The sequence below is a fragment of the Phalangium opilio genome, unplaced genomic scaffold, assembly GCF_054372755.1.
Source record: "Phalangium opilio isolate 3A_F unplaced genomic scaffold, DU_Popi_V2 ptg000077l_1, whole genome shotgun sequence".
Classification (NCBI taxonomy): domain Eukaryota; kingdom Metazoa; phylum Arthropoda; class Arachnida; order Opiliones; family Phalangiidae; genus Phalangium; species Phalangium opilio.
The window spans coordinates 2,472,179-2,491,281 of NW_028324185.1; the positions used below are offsets into that span (position 1 = coordinate 2,472,179).

A 19,103-nucleotide genomic window follows, 5' to 3' on the forward strand; every position below is an offset into this window, starting at 1 on the left:
GCCAAGTCCTAATCCTAACTGACTTCAGTACTCGTTGTCAGAAATCTTATATAAGTTAATAATTTAACATTAATTACATACCTTCAATCTTGTTATTCCTTCTCTAAGAAATTGTAGCCGAAAAAATTCGACACGACGGTCCAGTTGAGTCAGTTCTTTGTTCTTATCTCGACTTCTCGAGTCGACGAGTCGAGTATACGACTATACGCCTCTACGGTTCTATCTAAACCAACGGAGTAACGGCGTCCGACCAAAGAGAGTATAGGGGAGGAGTGGAAAGAGGGGAAAATCTTGTCACTCTTTTCTACCGCGCATCTTCAACGCGCAGTACCGAGGCATTTCCGTTTGAGACATTAAACGGTATCGTAGGTGGCGCGACTGAGCCGGAAACTCCCTCGTACCGCTAGTATAATTTAGGGGAGACATAACCATTTACGCTTGTGGAACGGGGGAGGTTCCACTCCTCCCCTATATTCTCTTTGGTCCGACCGTCCGGTGTCTTCTCTTTATCACAGCCCACTCGATCACGCAAGTTGCACGCGCTATAGCGCGTGGAACCTGCGTGATCGAGTGGGCTGTGTCTTTATAAAGCTAGCCAGTAGCATAGCCCACTCGATCACGCGCGTCACAACGCAAGCTGCTCGCGCTATAGAAGCCCCTCAAACAGCCAAAAAGTGCAACTTTTGGATTCTTGGCGGGAAATTCGAAGTCTGCGAAAATTAACATTACATTCTATGGGAGGAGGTCGGTTTTTTGACCAGATCCTCTGTCCTATTGATCCAAATGACCTAAAATTTTTGAGACGTGAAGTTCGACGTCTTTTATTATTCTAAAAAGGATTCAAGCTTCTAGAGTAGGTAGTTTTTTTTATAAAAATTATTTTCAAAATCAAAATGATGGGTTCAGTGCTAAGACTGATTATATCATCGGATCTACTGGTCCAAATGTCCTGAAATTTTAATTAGAGGTGTGTTACAATCTATTCTATTATATTGAAAAGGATTCAAGCTTCTAGAGTAGGTAGTTTTTTTTATAAAAATTATTTTCAAAATCAAAATGATGGGTTCAGTGCTAAGACTGATTATATCATCGGATCTACTGGTCCAAATGTCCTGAAATTTTAATTAGAGGTGTGTTACAATCTATTCTATTATATTGAAAAGGATTCAAGATTCTAGAGTGGATAATTATTTTAATAAAAATTTATTTCTAATGTCATAATTGTAAATTAAGTACTTAATGCACAATATCTTTGGATATAATGGCCCAAACGTCCTGAAAATTTAATTAGAGGTGTGTTACAATCGATTATATTATATTAAAAAGGATTCAAGCTTTTAGAGCGGATAATTATTTTAATAAAAATTAATTTCTAATGTCATAATTGTAAATTAAGTACTTAATGCACAGTATCTTTGGATCTAATGGCTCAAATGTCCTGAAATTTTAATGAGAGAGATTACGGGGAGCGTGAGGGAGTTGTTGCGATCAATTTGGGAGACGAAAGTGTACATTGCGGCGAATAAGACCAGTCAGGCTATTGAGTCGCTTTTGAGGAGGGGAGGACGGTAGGACCCCGAGGTCTCTTTCGCTACTCGTAATGGGGATGCAGTGACCGTTGATGGTGTAATTGAATAGCGGATTGCGCCGGCCGCGAGATGTAAAACGGCACACTTCGCGACGTTAAAGGTGAGGCCATGGGCTGTACCTCACACAACCACAGCATCAAGGTCGAGTTGAAGGGCAAGGCAATCAACCAAGTCGCGGATGGGACGGTAAAGTTTTGCATCATCGGCAAATAAGATGATGGACGAGTTAGTAACCGCCATATATATCTATGGTAACCGCTGACGGCATGGAATTTAAATTGGTTTGAAGTTAAAACCGAAATTGTTTTAATCCAATGCGGTTCTACTGAAGGTTTATGCATTTTGGAGTAACTATGCATATTACGCTGGCACAGTTTAAGGTATTGATATTAAACGGTCATTGATTTACGATGACTTTTGGTCATTGATTTACGATGACTTTTGGCCATTGATTTACGATGACTTTTGGCCATTGATTTACGATGACTTTTAGTCATTGATTTACGATGACTTTTGGTCATTGATTTACGATGACTTTTGGTCATTGATTTACGATGACTTTCGGTCATTTATTTACGATGACTTTTGGTCATTGATTTACGATGACTTTTGGTCATTGATTTACGATAACTTTTGGTCATTCATTAGAGTTAAGGTGAATTATTTATCAAAAGTCATTTTATAAGCTTAATGAGCACTGACGACAAGTTAATGTCAACGCAATTAAGTGTAATTAACGTGAAATTAAACCAAAATATACATTTTTTTGTATGAAAACTCAGATAACTCTTAAATGATGTTCTTGATTAAGATTGTATCTACCCTAGCCGTTAGTAAAGCCGCATGTTTTCTCTTTCACACTTAAGCTAGTTTAAATTATCTCCAAAGGCGATAAATTCAAAACTTAGCGTAAAATGAGAATCGAAAACTCCACTAAAAATTGCAATTAAAGGCCGGATTTTCTGCTAGAGGGTTCTCCTGGTACAGAAAATGACTCGCAACCGAATAACAATAGAGAAGCGAGTCGTCTTAAAAATTCGGTTCTACTTTTTACAGAAAATCGAGGGTTAGGGGTTCTCCCGGTACAGAAAATCGAGATACGGTAGTCACGTTAAAATATTTGAGCCACGTTTTTTTTCCTCAAACTTCGGCGCTCGATATTTCCGAAAATACGGTACAGAAGCCCGAGCAATAAACATGCTTACACTTTACATGTTAATTGTAATTTGTTCAGCAGTCTTACGTTTGTAACACCACTTCGCGAAGAACATCAATGTCAGTGGAAATTTTACCCGCGTCGAAGGTCTAAGTACGGAAGACCAGTAGAGTGCTACTAGGAATATTGTCGTAACGTCACACCCTCTTATCTCTTACCTTTCTTCTGGCAACCATATTGGAAGTCGTGAGCTTTGGCAATGCAATTTAAAGCCCCAGTAATGACGTCACGTCACATGGTTTTTCTCTCGAGCTGTAGCTCACTATAGTCTACGTTCATTTCAAAAGATCCTCTTCTTACGGGGAAAAGTTGTCGAGGCAAAAAAGGAGGGTGACAATAATGGGCCAAAACAGTACCCCTACCGCCAGAGGGGTTGAAAGTTATAAGGCACGGTCACTAATGGGTTTCTACAATTGTTCGTAGTGGGGACTCCAGGAATTTTGGGAGATGCTTTTTCAAAGTAATGACAAAAAATCTTCTTGAAATACCGCTATGGTCCCGAGCTTGGCACAGTCCTTGTTGTAGAGAGATTTCAGTTGGCCGAGTAGTACGTTACACCCTCCTAAGTCTTACCTCGGTTTTGGGAGCCATATTGGAGGGTTTCAGTTTTCCTTCTGCATTGAACCCACCAATATGGCAGTGTAAATTATCTCACAAGTCTTAGTTCCTTCACCAAACGAAAGCTGTCTCTGGATATTTACTTAAAATTGATTTTACTGCTTCTTCAAACTCGATATTTTTGGACGGTAAATTTTTAACAGAAGTGAAACCACGTGACGTGAAGAAGTTTTATAGTTTTTCTATGCACGGGGAGTATAGAGATGAATTTCACTTATACTAATACAACCCCCTCCCTTCGGGTTGGGGAGTTTTAAGAACGTATAGACACCAGAAAATTTGCTTACCTCTAGTCACATTATGAACTTTTTCTTTGTAATGCCCAAACGTTCTTAGTAACTATATAGCTCTCTGGGGACCGAGGAAGATTTTTAACAGTAAAGCGCGCAGTTTTACCCAACTTTGGTCACGGCTTTTTTTAACAATATAAGTTCGAAACATTTCAGTAGAGCTCCATAGTATCATTAGAAACTGTTTCGTATGCTATGGAATGTCTTACTCGAAATAACGTTTATCGGATGCTTCGGAAAAGAACTACATGTACGAATGTGCTAGTTCGGATGTTACTAAACTTTTTCGCTTTGTAAAATACTCCGCGGAATCAAAATCCAGCCGATTGATTAAAAAATTTCATCCATTTTTTTAATTTGAAAAAATAATTTTTTGAACAATTGCAATGAAGTGTAGAATTACTTTTCTCACTCCTGTAGGCAAAAATTCTTAACTTTACCATATGGGCTGCATGTGCCTACAATTATCTAAAACATTTTCACAACATAGTGATATAGCCATAGCCCTCACTCGTTGGTTTTCACATTTTCAAAGAAATAGTTTATTTTGAATATAGATTCTCTACCTCAATAGTACACTTCACCCCTGATTCTTTGACAGATTTGTGTTGCCGTGGATAACAATTGGGAGACTAACCCCCTGTGGTATTCAACAAAACCGATATGTGGTTTAGAAGAAAAAAACCTTTATCAAAAAGCTGTTTTTATAGGACATTGTCAACTTAATACCCCTAATTAACGGAAGATAAAACAGTCAATTTCATCACGAACCCATTCCGAACCTGACCTGTAAGGCTGTAGTCTATGATAGTTAATTTTGTAAGACTGTTTTGAGAATAGGCCATCTAATTTCATGCTGGTGTACATACATCCCAACTATTAACTCTTATATCTAATTAAGGGCTGCAAGGTGTTTTTTTAGGGAGAATTAATAATGAACTTTAAAATTTATATTTATATTACAAAACTACTTTATTTATAAATTTGTTTACTTATGAGAAACATGAGGTAAGGGATCGTGAGGGCTCCATGGGCTTATGTATGTACAACTTCCCTCGTGTAAAGGACAACAGCACACACACACCAAAAATAAATTCAATTTGAAATTACATATACAGAAATAAAAAAAATGTTATCACACTTGATCAAATATTATAGGGTATGAATTGAGGTCAAATAACGCTGTTACCAAAATGCGAACTGAATTTTACACCCTGAAGGGCAACTATAGTGGTAGGCAGCGCCTTCTCTGTAGGTAAAGTGTTGAAGGGCTTTGCCGAGACTATAGAGAACTTTTGAGGTTCCATGGAGTGCATATAAAAATGCTCAAACCCCATAGTCGCAGAGGACAGGGGAGGAGGTTTAATCTTTCTCCCGGCAGAACCTGCAAAACGCTTCATCAACAATGTCCCTTATCTCCAGCCTTATTTTTACGTTTTTTGGTGAGGGCAAGCAGTTCTTTTGCTCTCGTGTTGGAGGACTTCGATGCCTCTTTACATCGATAAATCATAAAATCATGGGTTTTTAATTCAACTACTACGTAAAAAGAACAAATTTTTTCATACATTTCAGATTTGCTCAACCATACACACTCAATTATGGGACCATTGCTGTAATATGTTCATACATTTTTCCGCTTTTTCTTTAGCAAAACTGCATAAGTTTTAAACCCTTATTGCAGGAGACATGGGGAATAAAGAATCGGGCTATGAAATACATTTTTACCAGGGAGTTCATAAATCGTACCTTCAATGTCATGTAGATATTTAACAATTCTAGTCTCTTTCATTAGACAGTGAAATTTACAATATATTTCTTTCCCCAAGAGTTAATTACGAAGACCATAAAATAGATTACACGCAAATTGTCAAAATACATGATTCACCAAGAGATTTTGATGTATTATGTACAACTTTACAATTTAGTGAAATAATAAATTTTAATGATAGCATTTTTTAAAAGGACAAACACGTCATATCAGTTCCCCTTCAACTTTCATTCTTTGAAAAAGTGAAAGATGTATTTATACCATCTTCGCCGTTCGATACCAGTAACACCGTCATTGTAACTGGTCCACCGAAAAAAATAGTCTCAACTACAGTGTCGTTTTTGGCCATTAATTCGCAGGTGAAGATTTGTTTACTAATTGATTAAAGGTTATAAGCACAAAACTTCGATCGTGCACTAAAACTGCATTGAAATTGTTCAAAAAGCTTGTTACGTTATTCACCACGTCAGTAATTTTAATCTCGGCAATCCTGACATTTCACTGGATTATAAGGCGTCGATTCCAGATACGGTCTCCCAAGAAAATTGTCAAGAAGCTTGTGAATCTAATGTTGAATAACATTTGGAACAACACGTCACTGCTCTGCGCTGAACGTGAGCCGCATCCTTATACCAATAAATATACACAATTACTCGTAACTAATTGATTTTTCGCAGCGATTAATAATATATCACAGGAAGTAACCGTTCGACTGATTTCTTCAGTTTGGTTGATTAGCGTTACATATCATTTTATTCTTTTTGGGATGTTTCTTGAGATCTGAGTTTACAACAGAGACATACGACACCCTCAACTCATTGGAAGACATAATGGCGTCCAAATTAAAACCCAAAATTCTTGAAGGAGGCTCTGCCCACGAATATCTTAAGATTTTGGTAAGATTATCTTCATTAAAGATTGAAAATGACTCCAATTTGAACTACATTCATAATATTAAAGTTAACCCCTTTGCTGTTTCCACTCATTCGTGTTTCTTGCAAAGTAGTTTGCATCAAATAATTCAAAACTAATCATTTTCAGGCTACTGAGGATGAAGGTGTCAATAAGTGGTTCAAAAGTCTGACAAAGAACAATTTCTGTACCCTTGTGGATCTGTTAGATATAGACGGATACATGGATATCCTGTCTGGCGAATCGGTTCTAATTATCAGCAAAACTCACCTCACTTGGGTATTCGGAGAAGTGCTGACGGGAGATGATGAGACGAAAGAAATAATCTCAAGCATGGGAGAACTCTACATTTCGGAAGAAATTCAATCCGATTATCTTCACATCATTTACAACACGTCATTCAGAAATAAAAGCCCAGAAATCCGGGAAATAGGTCAAATAAGGTACGAGTACCCCTAGACACTTAGGAAAGACCTTTAACCAAGTTACATTAGCACCCGTTTTCTTAATAATAACCATCTTTCATAGTATCATAAGTTTATAAGATATGTTATATAAATATCACACTTCCAATATTTCATATATGGAACCGGATATGTAAATTTTGGACACAATGAAAGTATTTAATCTGAAGTAAATTACTAATTTTATTTTTTTAAATTCGTCAGGATACATGGTTAGAAAGCTTGAAAAATAAATTCAAGAGAGAAAGAAAGCCATTGCGCCACAAAACTTATGTTGCTGAGCAAGTAGCGAAACATGGAAACATCAAAAGACGTGAAGCATCTTCAAATTCAGTGCATGGTATCGTCAAAAAGACGAAATTCCTTCCGTCTGTAGGTTTTATTTATATTTGTGTTAAAGGTACATCACAACTTAATTTCCTTTTTTTTTATTCGAATGATCATATAAAATAATGAATATATCAAATTCAAACCTATATTTAAGAAGATATGAGGGTTAAAGTTTATTTAATGGACTACGCGGCGGAGAAGCCTAACGCGTAGTGCCCATTAAGTAAACTTAAATGCGCGTATCTACTTCAATATTCAACTTAATTTCTTGCAATTTGAAGTATTCATTATTTTGTATGACTTTTCGAATAAAAACTAAAATATTTTAAGTCGACATTTACCTTTAACTTCTTTAACTCCGAGGAAATGTAGCGAAAAGAAGAAGGTGCGTCTTTGCCAAGGAATTAGGTTTAAAAGTTTCATGTTTTTGGTTATTGGCATATCTGTTTCGCTTTTATTGGTTTATAACCATAAGTAAAATTCCTAGTCGCCCACTTTAGTTTCTACCTCTTCTTGCTACATTTTTGCTAGCTAACCTGTAAGTGGATCAATTTACAAACGACACAACCTCGTAACAATTTCAGAATGAAGATGGAGTAGGCGAAGACGAACACAGTATTGAGCTTCACATTAATGATCTAATTTTTGAGAGCTCTAAGGCAAAGCCATGCATGGCGCTCGTAGACGAGAAAATGCAGAGAACGTTTATATACAGGCGTGGGTTGATTTCAACTTCAACAGCTCCTAAAATACTAGAAAAATTTCCAAACCTACTAAAACCAGACGAGGTAGTTAACCCTCAGACTTATATACTGTGTTTTAGTTTCCTGCGTATTACAAAACATTTTTCTTTGTCACCAAAAATTTAATAAAATTATTTTGCAGTTGATAAAAGAATTCCAAAGGGTGGTGAAAACGGACAAAAATCCAGTGGACGTTGTTGTGAAATATTTGAAATGTAAGACGGCTAAGATCTTTCAACTAACAATGAAAACAAACATGTTTAAGCTAGTCAAAGCCCAGCTAGACGAGGAAAAAGATATCCTATCAGATGAAAAATACTCAGGTATTTGTTTTAATCGATTTTTGCTTAAACTTCTGAGCAATTATTTAAATCGGACTTTTACTTTTTAGAGATAGAAATTCAAGCGTGTTGTTTGTTGCTACCTTTCTTAGTCAAAGAAAAGAACGAAAATATATTCATATTCACGGTAAGGTGAAAAGGAAAATGCTTAACATAGAGTTTAAGAAATAAACCAAAAAAAGGTGGAAAAACGTTTAGCACTCAAGAGAAAAATTATCGCACGTGATTTTTGATTTTCATGTCAATATTAGGGTTAAGAACTACTAACTTCTGTTGAATTTCAACTAGACGAATTAAGGTGCACTACGTTTAAAGTGAAACATGTTGATGAGTGCGCTTTTGATATAGTTTCTTAAACTTTATCAAGGTTAAATAAAAACAAACCCATTTTATAAGGAATGATGAAGATCGTCTCGCTAATGAGCTACTTCTCTTCTGAATGTATAAGCTGAATTCCTCTATTTTAGGATGTGCCACACTTGCCTATTCCTCTTTTGTCCGTGGAAAAAGAGGCACTTTTCAAAGTGACGTCAAATGTGGTAGTACATTTGGAAGGCGCCAAAATAACAGTCTCAAACATTCTTGAAGGGTTCGTCATTTTATTCATTTCGTATTACGTTTTCGAAATGGAATATCCTGGAACTTTATCTAAAACGTTTGAGTTTGTTCAAAAAGTCATACTGGGGATCGAACCAGCGCTTAACAAAATATCCGTTCCCATTAAGGGACTAATAAATAGACTTTCGGTGTGAGAAAACTATACTAGAAATTGTAAAAATCGAAATAAATATTCCTTGGAAAAATATAAATATTAAAAATGTTTTCACTTATTGCTACCGAGAATCAACCCATAGAGAGGTTTTTAAACACTTGATTGGTGTTTTAGACTCTTCAGGGTACTTTAAAAAGCCTACTTGGTGTCTTAAAGCACCCTTTTCTACTTCAGATGGTGTAATGAAACACCTACTTGGTGTCAAATCACTTCATTTTTCGACTTTCGGCGTTACAATAACACCTACTTGGTGTCTTAAAGCACCTTTTTAGACTCTCAAATGTATAATGAAACGCCTAATTGGTGGCTAAAAGCACCTTCTTCGACTACAGATGGTATATAAAAACACCTACTTAGTGTCAAAAAGAGCCTTTTTCCACTTTCGGGGTTACAATAAACTCCGAATTCGTGTCAAAAGGCACCTTTTTAGACTCTTCAAAGTATAATGAAACGCCTTATTGGTGTCTAAAAGCACCTTCTTCGACTACAGATGGTATATAAAAACACCTACTTAGTGTCTAAAAGCACCTTCTTCGACTACAGATGGTATATAAAAACACCTACTTAGTGTCTAAAAGCACCTTCTTCGACTACAGATGGAATATAAAAACACCTACTTAGTGTCTAAAAGCACCTTCTTCGACTACAGATGGTATATAAAAACACCTACTTAGTGTCTAAAAGCACCTTCTTCGACTACTGATGGTATATAAAAACACCTACTTAGTGTCTAAAAGCACCTTCTTCGACTACAGATGGTATATAAAAACACCTACTTAGTGTCTAAAAGCACCTTCTTCGACTACAGATGGTATATAAAAACACCTACTTAGTGTCTAAAAGCACCTTCTTCGACTACTGATGGTATATAAAAGCACCTACTTAGTGTCTAAAAGCACCTTCTTCGACTACAGATGGTATATAAAAACACCTACTTAGTGTCAAAAGGCACCTTTTTAGACTCTTCAAAGTATAATGAAACGCCTTATTGGTGTCTAAAAGCACCTTCTTCGACTACAGATGGTATATAAAAACACCTACTTAGTGTCAAAAAGAGCCTTTTTCCACAATCGGGGTTACAATAAACACCGAATTCGTGTCAAAAGGCACCTTTTCAGACTCTTCAAAGTATAATAAAACGCCTTATTGGTGTCTAAAAGCACCTTCTTCGACTACAGATGGTATATTAAAACACCTACTTAGTGTCAAAAAGAGCCTTTTTCCACTTTCGAGGTTACAATAAACACCGAATTCGTGTCAAAAGGCACCTTTTTAGACTCTTCAAAGTATAATAAAACGCCTTCTTGGTGTCTAAAAGCACCTTCTTCGACTACAGATGGTATATAAAAACACCTACTTAGTGTCTAAAAGCACCTTCTTCGACTACAGATGGTATATAAAAACACCTACTTAGTGTCTAAAAGCACCTTCTTCGACTACAGATGGTATATAAAAACACCTACTTAGTGTCTAAAAGCACCTTCTTCGACTACAGATGGTATATAAAAACACCTACTTAGTGTCTAAAAGCACCTTCTTCGACTACAGATGGTATATAAAAACACCTACTTAGTGTCTAAAAGCACCTTCTTCGACTACAGATGGTATATAAAAACACCTACTTAGTGTCTAAAAGCACCTTCTTCGACTACAGATGGTATATAAAAACACCTACTTAGTGTCTAAAAGCACCTTCTTCGACTACAGATGGTATATAAAAACACCTACTTAGTGTCTAAAAGCACCTTCTTCGACTACAGATGGTATATAAAAACACCTACTTAGTGTCTAAAAGCACCTTCTTCGACTACAGATGGTATATAAAAACACCTACTTAGTGTCTAAAAGCACCTTCTTCGACTACAGATGGTATATAAAAACACCTACTTAGTGTCTAAAAGTACCTTCTTCGACTACAGATGGTATATAAAAACACCTACTTAGTGTCTAAAAGCACCTTCTTCGACTACAGATGGTATATAAAAACACCTACTTAGTGTCTAAAAGCACCTTCTTCGACTACAGATGGTATATAAAAACACCTACTTAGTGTCTAAAAGCACCTTCTTCGACTACAGATGGTATATAAAAACACCTACTTAGTGTCTAAAAGCACCTTCTTCGACTACAGATGGTATATAAAAACACCTACTTAGTGTCTAAAAGCACCTTCTTCGACTACAGATGGTATATAAAAACACCTACTTAGTGTCTAAAAGTACCTTCTTCGACTACAGATGGTATATAAAAACACCTACTTAGTGTCTAAAAGCACCTTCTTCGACTACAGATGGTATATAAAAACACCTACTTAGTGTCTAAAAGCACCTTCTTCGACTACAGATGGTATATAAAAACACCTACTTAGTGTCTAAAAGCACCTTCTTCGACTACAGATGGTATATAAAAACACCTACTTAGTGTCTAAAAGCACCTTCTTCGACTACTGATGGTATATAAAAACACCTACTTAGTGTCTAAAAGCACCTTCTTCGACTACAGATGGTATATAAAAACACCTACTTAGTGTCAAAAGGCACCTTTTTAGACTCTTCAAAGTATAATGAAACGCCTTATTGGTGTCTAAAAGCACTTTCTTCGACTACAGATGGTATATAAAAACACCTACTTAGTGTCAAAAAGGGCCTTTTTCCACTTTCGGGGTTACAATAAACACCGAATTCGTGTCAAAAGGCACCTTTTTAGACTCTTCAAAGTATAATGAAACGCCTTATTGGTGTCTAAAAGCACCTTCTTCGACTACAGATGGTATATAGAAACACCTACTTAGTGTCAAAAAGAGCCTTTTTCCACAATCGGGGTTACAATAAACACCGAATTCGTGTCAAAAGGCACCTTTTCAGACTCTTCAAAGTATAATAAAACGCCTTATTGGTGTCTAAAAGCACCTTCTTCGACTACAGATGGTATATTAAAACACATACTTAGTGTCAAAAAGAGCCTTTTTCCACTTTCGAGGTTACAATAAACACCGAATTCGTGTCAAAAGGCACCTTTTTAGACTCTTCAAAGTATAATGAAACGCCTTATTGGTGTCTAAAAGCACCTTCTTCGACTACAGATGGTATATAAAAACACCTACTTAGTGTCTAAAAGCACCTTCTTCGACTACTGATGGTATATAAAAACACCTACTTAGTGTCAAAAAGAGCCTTTTTCCACTTTCGGGGTTACAATAAACACCGAATTCGTGTCAAAAGGCACCTTTTTAGACTCTTCAAAGTATAATGAAACGCCTTATTGGTTTCTAAAAGCACCTTCTTCAACTACAGATGGTATATAAAAACACCTACTTAGTGTCTAAAAGCACCTTCTTCGACTACAGATGGTATATCAAAACACCTACTTAGTGTCAAAAAGAGCCTTTTTCCACTTTCGGGGTTACAATAAACTCCGAATTCGTGTCAAAAGGCACCTTTTTAGACTCTTCAAAGTATAATGAAACGCCTTATTGGTGTCTAAAAGCACCTTCTTCGACTACAGATGGTATATAAAAACACCTACTTAGTGTCAAAAAGAGCCTTTTTCCACAATCGGGGTTACAATAAACACCGAATTCGTTTCAAAAGGCACCTTTTTAGACTCTTCAAAGTATAATAAAACGCCTTATTGGTGTCTAAAAGCACCTTCTTCGACTACAGATGGTATATAAAACACCTACTTAGTGTCAAAAAGGGCCTTTTTCCACTTTCGGGGTTACAATAAACACCGAATTCGTGTCCAAAGGCACCTTTTTAGACTCTTCAAAGTATAATGAAACGCCTTATTGGTGTCTAAAAGCACCTTCTTCGACTACAGATGGTATATAGAAACACCTACTTAGTGTCAAAAGGAGCCTTTTTCCACTTTCGGGGTTACAATAAACACCGAATTCGTGTCAAAAGGCACCTTTTTAGACTCTTCAAAGTATAATGAAACGCCTTATTGGTTTCTAAAAGCACCTTCTTCAACTACAGATGGTATATAAAAACACCTACTTAGTGTCTAAAAGCACCTTCTTCGACTACAGATGGTATATCAAAACACCTACTTAGTGTCAAAAAGAGCCTTTTTCCACTTTCGGGGTTACAATAAACTCCGAATTCGTGTCAAAAGGCACCTTTTTAGACTCTTCAAAGTATAATGAAACGCCTTATTGGTGTCTAAAAGCACCTTCTTCGACTACAGATGGTATATAAAAACACCTACTTAGTGTCAAAAAGAGCCTTTTTCCACAATCGGGGTTACAATAAACACCGAATTCGTGTCAAAAGGCACCTTTTTAGACTCTTCAAAGTATAATAAAACGCCTTATTGGTGTCTAAAAGCACCTTCTTCGACTACAGATGGTATATAGAAACACCTACTTAGTGTCAAAAGGAGCCTTTTTGCACTTTCGGGATTCCAATAAACACCTAGTTCGTGTCAAAAGGCACCTTTTAAGACTCTCCAAGGTATTATGAAACGCCTAATTGGTGTCTAAAAGCACTTTTTCGACTTTCCTGGGCATTATAAAATACCTAATTTGTATTTAAAAAGCACCCTTTTTTAATTTCGAGGGTATGACAAATCACTTAATTGGAATTTATAAGCACTTAGTTTTATGGGGTGAAATGACACCTCGTTCGAAGGTGTAATTTTTCTCCAAAAAAGGTGCTTCTGGTGATGCATTTGAAAACACCTCTAAAGGTGTTAAATAATACCATATTTTTTAACAGTGTAATGGGATCTCCACACCATTTATGAAAATGCTTTTCTTAGGATCTGGAAAGGTTTGTCCAATTCCCTTCGTACTATGCATATTTCTAGGTAATTTTTCAATAAATTGCTTGTCAGATGGCTCAAGCATATTTCCTAAAGCTACTTCGCAGAGGAGCAACAACCCGGTGTTGTTCTCTCGACTGTCGTAACAGTATTTGGCACTTTCAGAAACCTAAAAGAATCAAATATTTGAAGTTATCAACCTATAATTTTATTAAAAGGCTATGTGTAGTACCATATCTGCAAAGTACACTCCTTTTCCAAAGTTGTAACCAGTAGAAGGAGCTTCTTTAGAAGTTGAAGCTTGTAAAATGAATTAGATCCTTGAGTAATATCGACTTTTCCGAGAACAGCGTTGACAGCTCCTTCTTCGTTTTCAAACACGTGTGTGGTGGCTTCAAGATTTGAATCTGGTTCAACAGCTACGCTGCCTTTCACTATCAGTTTAACTTTCGTGCTCTTTCCAGATGAGAATGTTGAGTCACTTTTTCCTACAGCCGCACTTCTGAGTCTTTTTTCAGCAGCGTATGAATTAATTCTGTTTTCAGGATTTCCACCCCAACTGGCTATGCTGTATTGTTGGATCATAGAAACTAAACCTCCATATTCCACACCACTTATAAAGTCCTCAGATACAACGTGAACATCGTGTTCCTTAGCTTCACGAATTTCCTTGATATTTTTCTCAACATCTTCCTTGGTACTTCAACAAGCGGTAGTTTTGTCAATTTGAGAGACAACTTTGCCTCCTAATCTCGATATGCTTTTCTTTAGAGAATCATCGCAACTATGGAGATTACTAACTAACACTATTTTAGTATGGTCCAATGGTTGTGGCTTTCTCTTGACACCCGAGGTTGATGGCAAATTTTCTGGTGTACTTGTAGTAGGTGCGTTTGTAGGAAAGTAACGGTGTGGCTCTATGTATTCGTAGCTGTTTAAGAATGCATATTCCTCTTTTAGGTGATCTGGAATCTGGATAGGCTTTCTTCTATGTAGTTTCATTACATTTGTACATTTGCTCCATTCGCTTGCATTTCCAGTACAGTGATAACCATCTTTTGGGAAAACAAATTGTCCACCGTCACATTCTGTGCAAGGTTCAAGAGATCCAAACGTCATGATATCGGAAAGTCTATCTAGAATTTCGCTGTTTCCTGAAGGAATTTTTGGTCGTTATATTTTAATAGTTCCACCATTTCTTTTTTTTAAGATTTTTTTAAGCTCGTCACGATGTTCATAAATTAACTGGGACTGTTCCTTAAGAATTTTCTTCTCGCCCCGATCAAGGAATTCCTCTTTCTTTATCTTATTTGGTGGAGTCACTTCAATTTTCTTTACCTTTTCATTGATGGCCTTTTGATCTTCATCACAGAGTGTCTTAATTCCTCGTATTTTGGATCCATCTTCAAAAAAAATTCAGAGTTTCTCTCGCTTGTACAAAGCAATCAAGGTGATACCACGCTGGATATGGACCAATTTTTCTAGATTTTGCACTCCTGTCAAGTTTTGAAATGCGAACTTGATCTTTTACGATTTTTTCTCCACAACCTTTACAAGATGACCGATTACTTTTGGCATATTCAGTTGAGAAGTCTTGAATTTCAATGGAGGAGCTTTTTCTCTTCGTTCCTTTAGATGGGGTATTGCTTGAAGCAGCAGGTGCTGCTTGAGACCCACTCGGAATTTCACTCTATATTTTCTCTTGATCTTCCTAACGTAAAGCCTCAAAGTATGAGATGTCAGCCTCAGTTGACACTATAAACTTTGAGAAAAAGCACCGAAAATGGTACCAATTTGGAATCTGATCCACAATAAGAAATTAATGTCACTCGCGTCATCAGATGCTCAATTTTGATATTTTACCTTTTTATCAAAAGGTGACGACTGAATAATTGCCCTCACTCTTAGCTCATCCTTAGCTATGCGCCTTTTACAGCTTTTGCATAATGAACTGCCACTTTTGGCATATTCGGTACACCACGGTAGACCTAGATCCATCTCTAAATAATACAAAGAGGTTTGAATAAGTTAGCACAGCTTCATTATTTGGTTTACTTTTCTGGTTAATGATGTATTTAAAAACCAAAACGTTATGTACGGGTCTTAGTTGAAGCAGAAGTAAGATGAGACTAGAAGTAAAGAGCTCAAGCATTGGTAGTAGATCCTGGCACTAGTGAACAAATTTGAGGATTTCATGTCGCTTCCATCACTAGAGGGAAAAAATTGGTCGAGTTTCAAAAAATTTCCTACCCATTTCCCCTCAACCTAAAGTCGCGGAACACGGACGCTGGTGCTTGAATCTAGAACCACCGCCAGCGTCTCACGTTTTGGAGGGAAAATTCAGAAACTGCTACCAGAGGGCCAACCGTTGGTGTGTTATCAAGATTATTCACTTTCGCCAAGTGAAGAATTTGGTTAGCTCAGTACTTCAAGTCTCATCTCACTTCTGGTTGTAGCGATATTTATTCTCTCTGTTGAATAATACAAAAAAGCGTCGCTAAAATTCTAAAATCTAGAAATTAAAGTTAAGCCTAAAATTAAAATTACACTTAACATTCAAAAATTTTAAATTAAAATTACGTTTAAATTTCTAGTAAAAATTTAAATTAAGAAACTCAATTTAGTTAAAAATAGGCCTTAAAAAAAGAACATGCTAGTAAAAAATAAGTCTAAAATTAAGAAAAACCCCAAGAACTCAAAACAAGATCCTACAAATGTATTTTTTACCAATCTTTTCAATAGTAAAGAATGGAAAATTTTAAACTGTGAAGAAAAACAGGTTATTGTAAAGAAGCACGCTTCTAGAATTTCGTCAACAACAGGGAGAGGCAGGCTCGAAAATACCCAGGAAAAACCCCAAAAAGCTCACACATTAATGGTCAAAGCTTTAAAAAATCGAGCCTGCCCCTCTCTTCAAAACTTATAAAAGGTTCTTCTTTTCAATTTATAAAACACAATTTTTACAATTCCCATTCAATTGATATAATTTTTATGCGGTCCTTAATTTCCAATTTTCGGACGAGGTAAGACTCAATTACTGTTAAAGTCTTTTCCAATTTAGATCAATTCAGTTACTTTTTTAAATAAAGTTTTAGTTTTTGTATTAAGTTTAATCTAAAAGAGCGCATCAATTATTTCAGATTATGGAGTAGTAAAAGCCCAATTAACGCGCTTCAATTCAAGCAATTTAAATTCAATTAAGGACGTACGTTTCAATTCGACTCAGTATTTTGTTTCAGTCCGGAGTACTGATATAAACCTAACGCGCCTGGCTCAAAAAAAACTGTGCTGTCTCAGAGTTTAGGTCTTATGGCGCCATCTACTCTCAACATAAGTATTTATTTTCTTCAAAAAATATCGGGTAGAAATATCGGTTCGTTTTTAACCGATACCGATATATGGGTTAAAGCCAAATATCGGTACCGATACCGATATGGCATCGGTATCGGCCCATCTCTAGCAATTACTACCCATCGTGTTATTACCTTCTGGTATTCGCGTACCGGATACCGATATTTATTCTCTCCACTTTGCTGCCACCGTCAAAGAAATACGTTAGAAAATTTACCCCTAAATGTTGGCTTTTTGACTAACACCCCAGATCAGAGATACGATAATTTCTACAAAGGCCCTTAACAAATATCAATTAAATTCATTAATTAAAGGGCTGAATTGAGGGGCTATAACGTTTATCTAGTCGAGTTTGTTTGCGTAAATGTCATACCTCTCGAAAAAGGTTGGCTAAAGACGCAATAGTTTGTCTAGGTTCTTAATAGTGTTATAATGTCTATGGCCACCACATTCACAATCACAAACATAAACCGCGTGCTCGCGTGTTTTTTCGCTCGCGCCAGTTTTTACTTTTTAGCGCCATCTATTGTTATCTATCTATTATTAGGTAGACCTAACCAGATAGCGACAGAATCCAAAGACCTAGGGTATTGGGTTTGTCTAACATTGGAGAATATAAAAGCAGAGAAGCAGTTTCGAAGTAAGAGATGGGAAAATAAATAAAAACTGGTCTAAAAATAGTCTGATTTTATCTCTGGAGTATATATGAATGATAAAAAATATGGTATTTTTGAGATGGTCTTACGTAATGCTAGTCCAATGAAAGAACCCATGTTTTGGTCCCTTGGTCACTATAAAGTTGAAGAAACTATCAGAAAATTTAGCACTAAGATCATAGAGCGTGTAGAGGTTATATTAAAAATGAAAAGCACGTGTGATCATATGCATCTTGTAATAAACCCTTTGAAACTTGGGCACTTTATCAACATAAAAACCAGGGCACATAAAGCAAGGATAAGATGAAGATTCTTGCATATCTAGGTCCATGGTTGCCCCGAAATTTTCTGATTCAAATTCCCTGACTTTTCCAGGTTAACCCTGACCTTTTTTTGACTAGCTCCCGATTTCGGCGTCTGGTCAAACGTGATCTCGCTTAAACTGCATATAAAACGTCACCCAGCTGGATGAGTGAACCACAAATATTTTAGTTACTTTAACCAAGAAAGTTTTGGCCCATTTTGAAATTCCCCGACTTTTCCCTGACCCTGGGGTCATTCTAAATCTCATAATACTGTTTAGGCGCATGCATTAAACAACATATTTAATAATTTACAGAGACGAAAAGAAGAATACGAATAATAAAAAAAACTCTCCATAATCTAATTCCGGGTGTTTCCATCCCCCTTCCATTCTTTGCATAAGCGCATGCGCTCATTTGCTTATATTTTTTCCCCCTACTTAGAAAAGTTTTTCTTCAGCTTCTCAACTAACCATTCGTTCTAACCATTCCGTTGCTTTCGTGCATGGCGATACAATTCTGATTTTCGTGATAAGGTGCTTGACAATATTCGGTTAACGTTTCAAGCGTTTGATTGACCAGTTTGACGTAACGTTCGTTGATGTAAAGTCCCAAGAGACCCAACCCACCCGTCGTACCCCCGCAAATGCAATCCAAAAACATTTAAGTTTCCGAGACCAGATTGAAGTTGGACCTGTTGTTTTGATTAAGAAGGAAATTCTAACAATTCGCAATACGCGTTTTCCTTCGTTTAACCAGAAGTGAGATGAGACCAGTATTGAGCTAACCAAATTCTTCACTCGGCGAAAGTGAATATTCTTGATAACACAAGAACGGTTCGCCCTCTAGTAGCGGTTTCTGAATTTTCCCTCCAAAACGTGAGACGCTCGCGGTGGTAGACGGCCCAACTAGATTCAAGGAGCCGCGTCCGTGTTCGGCCGCTTTAGGTTGAGGGGAAGGGGATAGGAAATGTTTTTGGAACTCGAC

General features: G+C 36.7%; 1 protein-coding gene across 1 annotated transcript; it reads left to right on the forward strand.

The window, feature by feature from the left end:
* The first annotated feature begins 1,942 nt into the window (after positions 1–1,942).
* Positions 1,943–5,867, forward strand: LOC149656744 (uncharacterized). The gene is made up of 4 exons (XM_089844617.1): positions 1,943–1,969; positions 5,395–5,471; positions 5,540–5,612; positions 5,676–5,867. Exons 1-4 carry the CDS (start codon positions 1,943–1,945, stop codon positions 5,865–5,867), a joined length of 369 nt encoding a protein of 122 aa, XP_089700743.1.
* Positions 5,868–19,103: the final 13,236 nt, after the last annotated feature.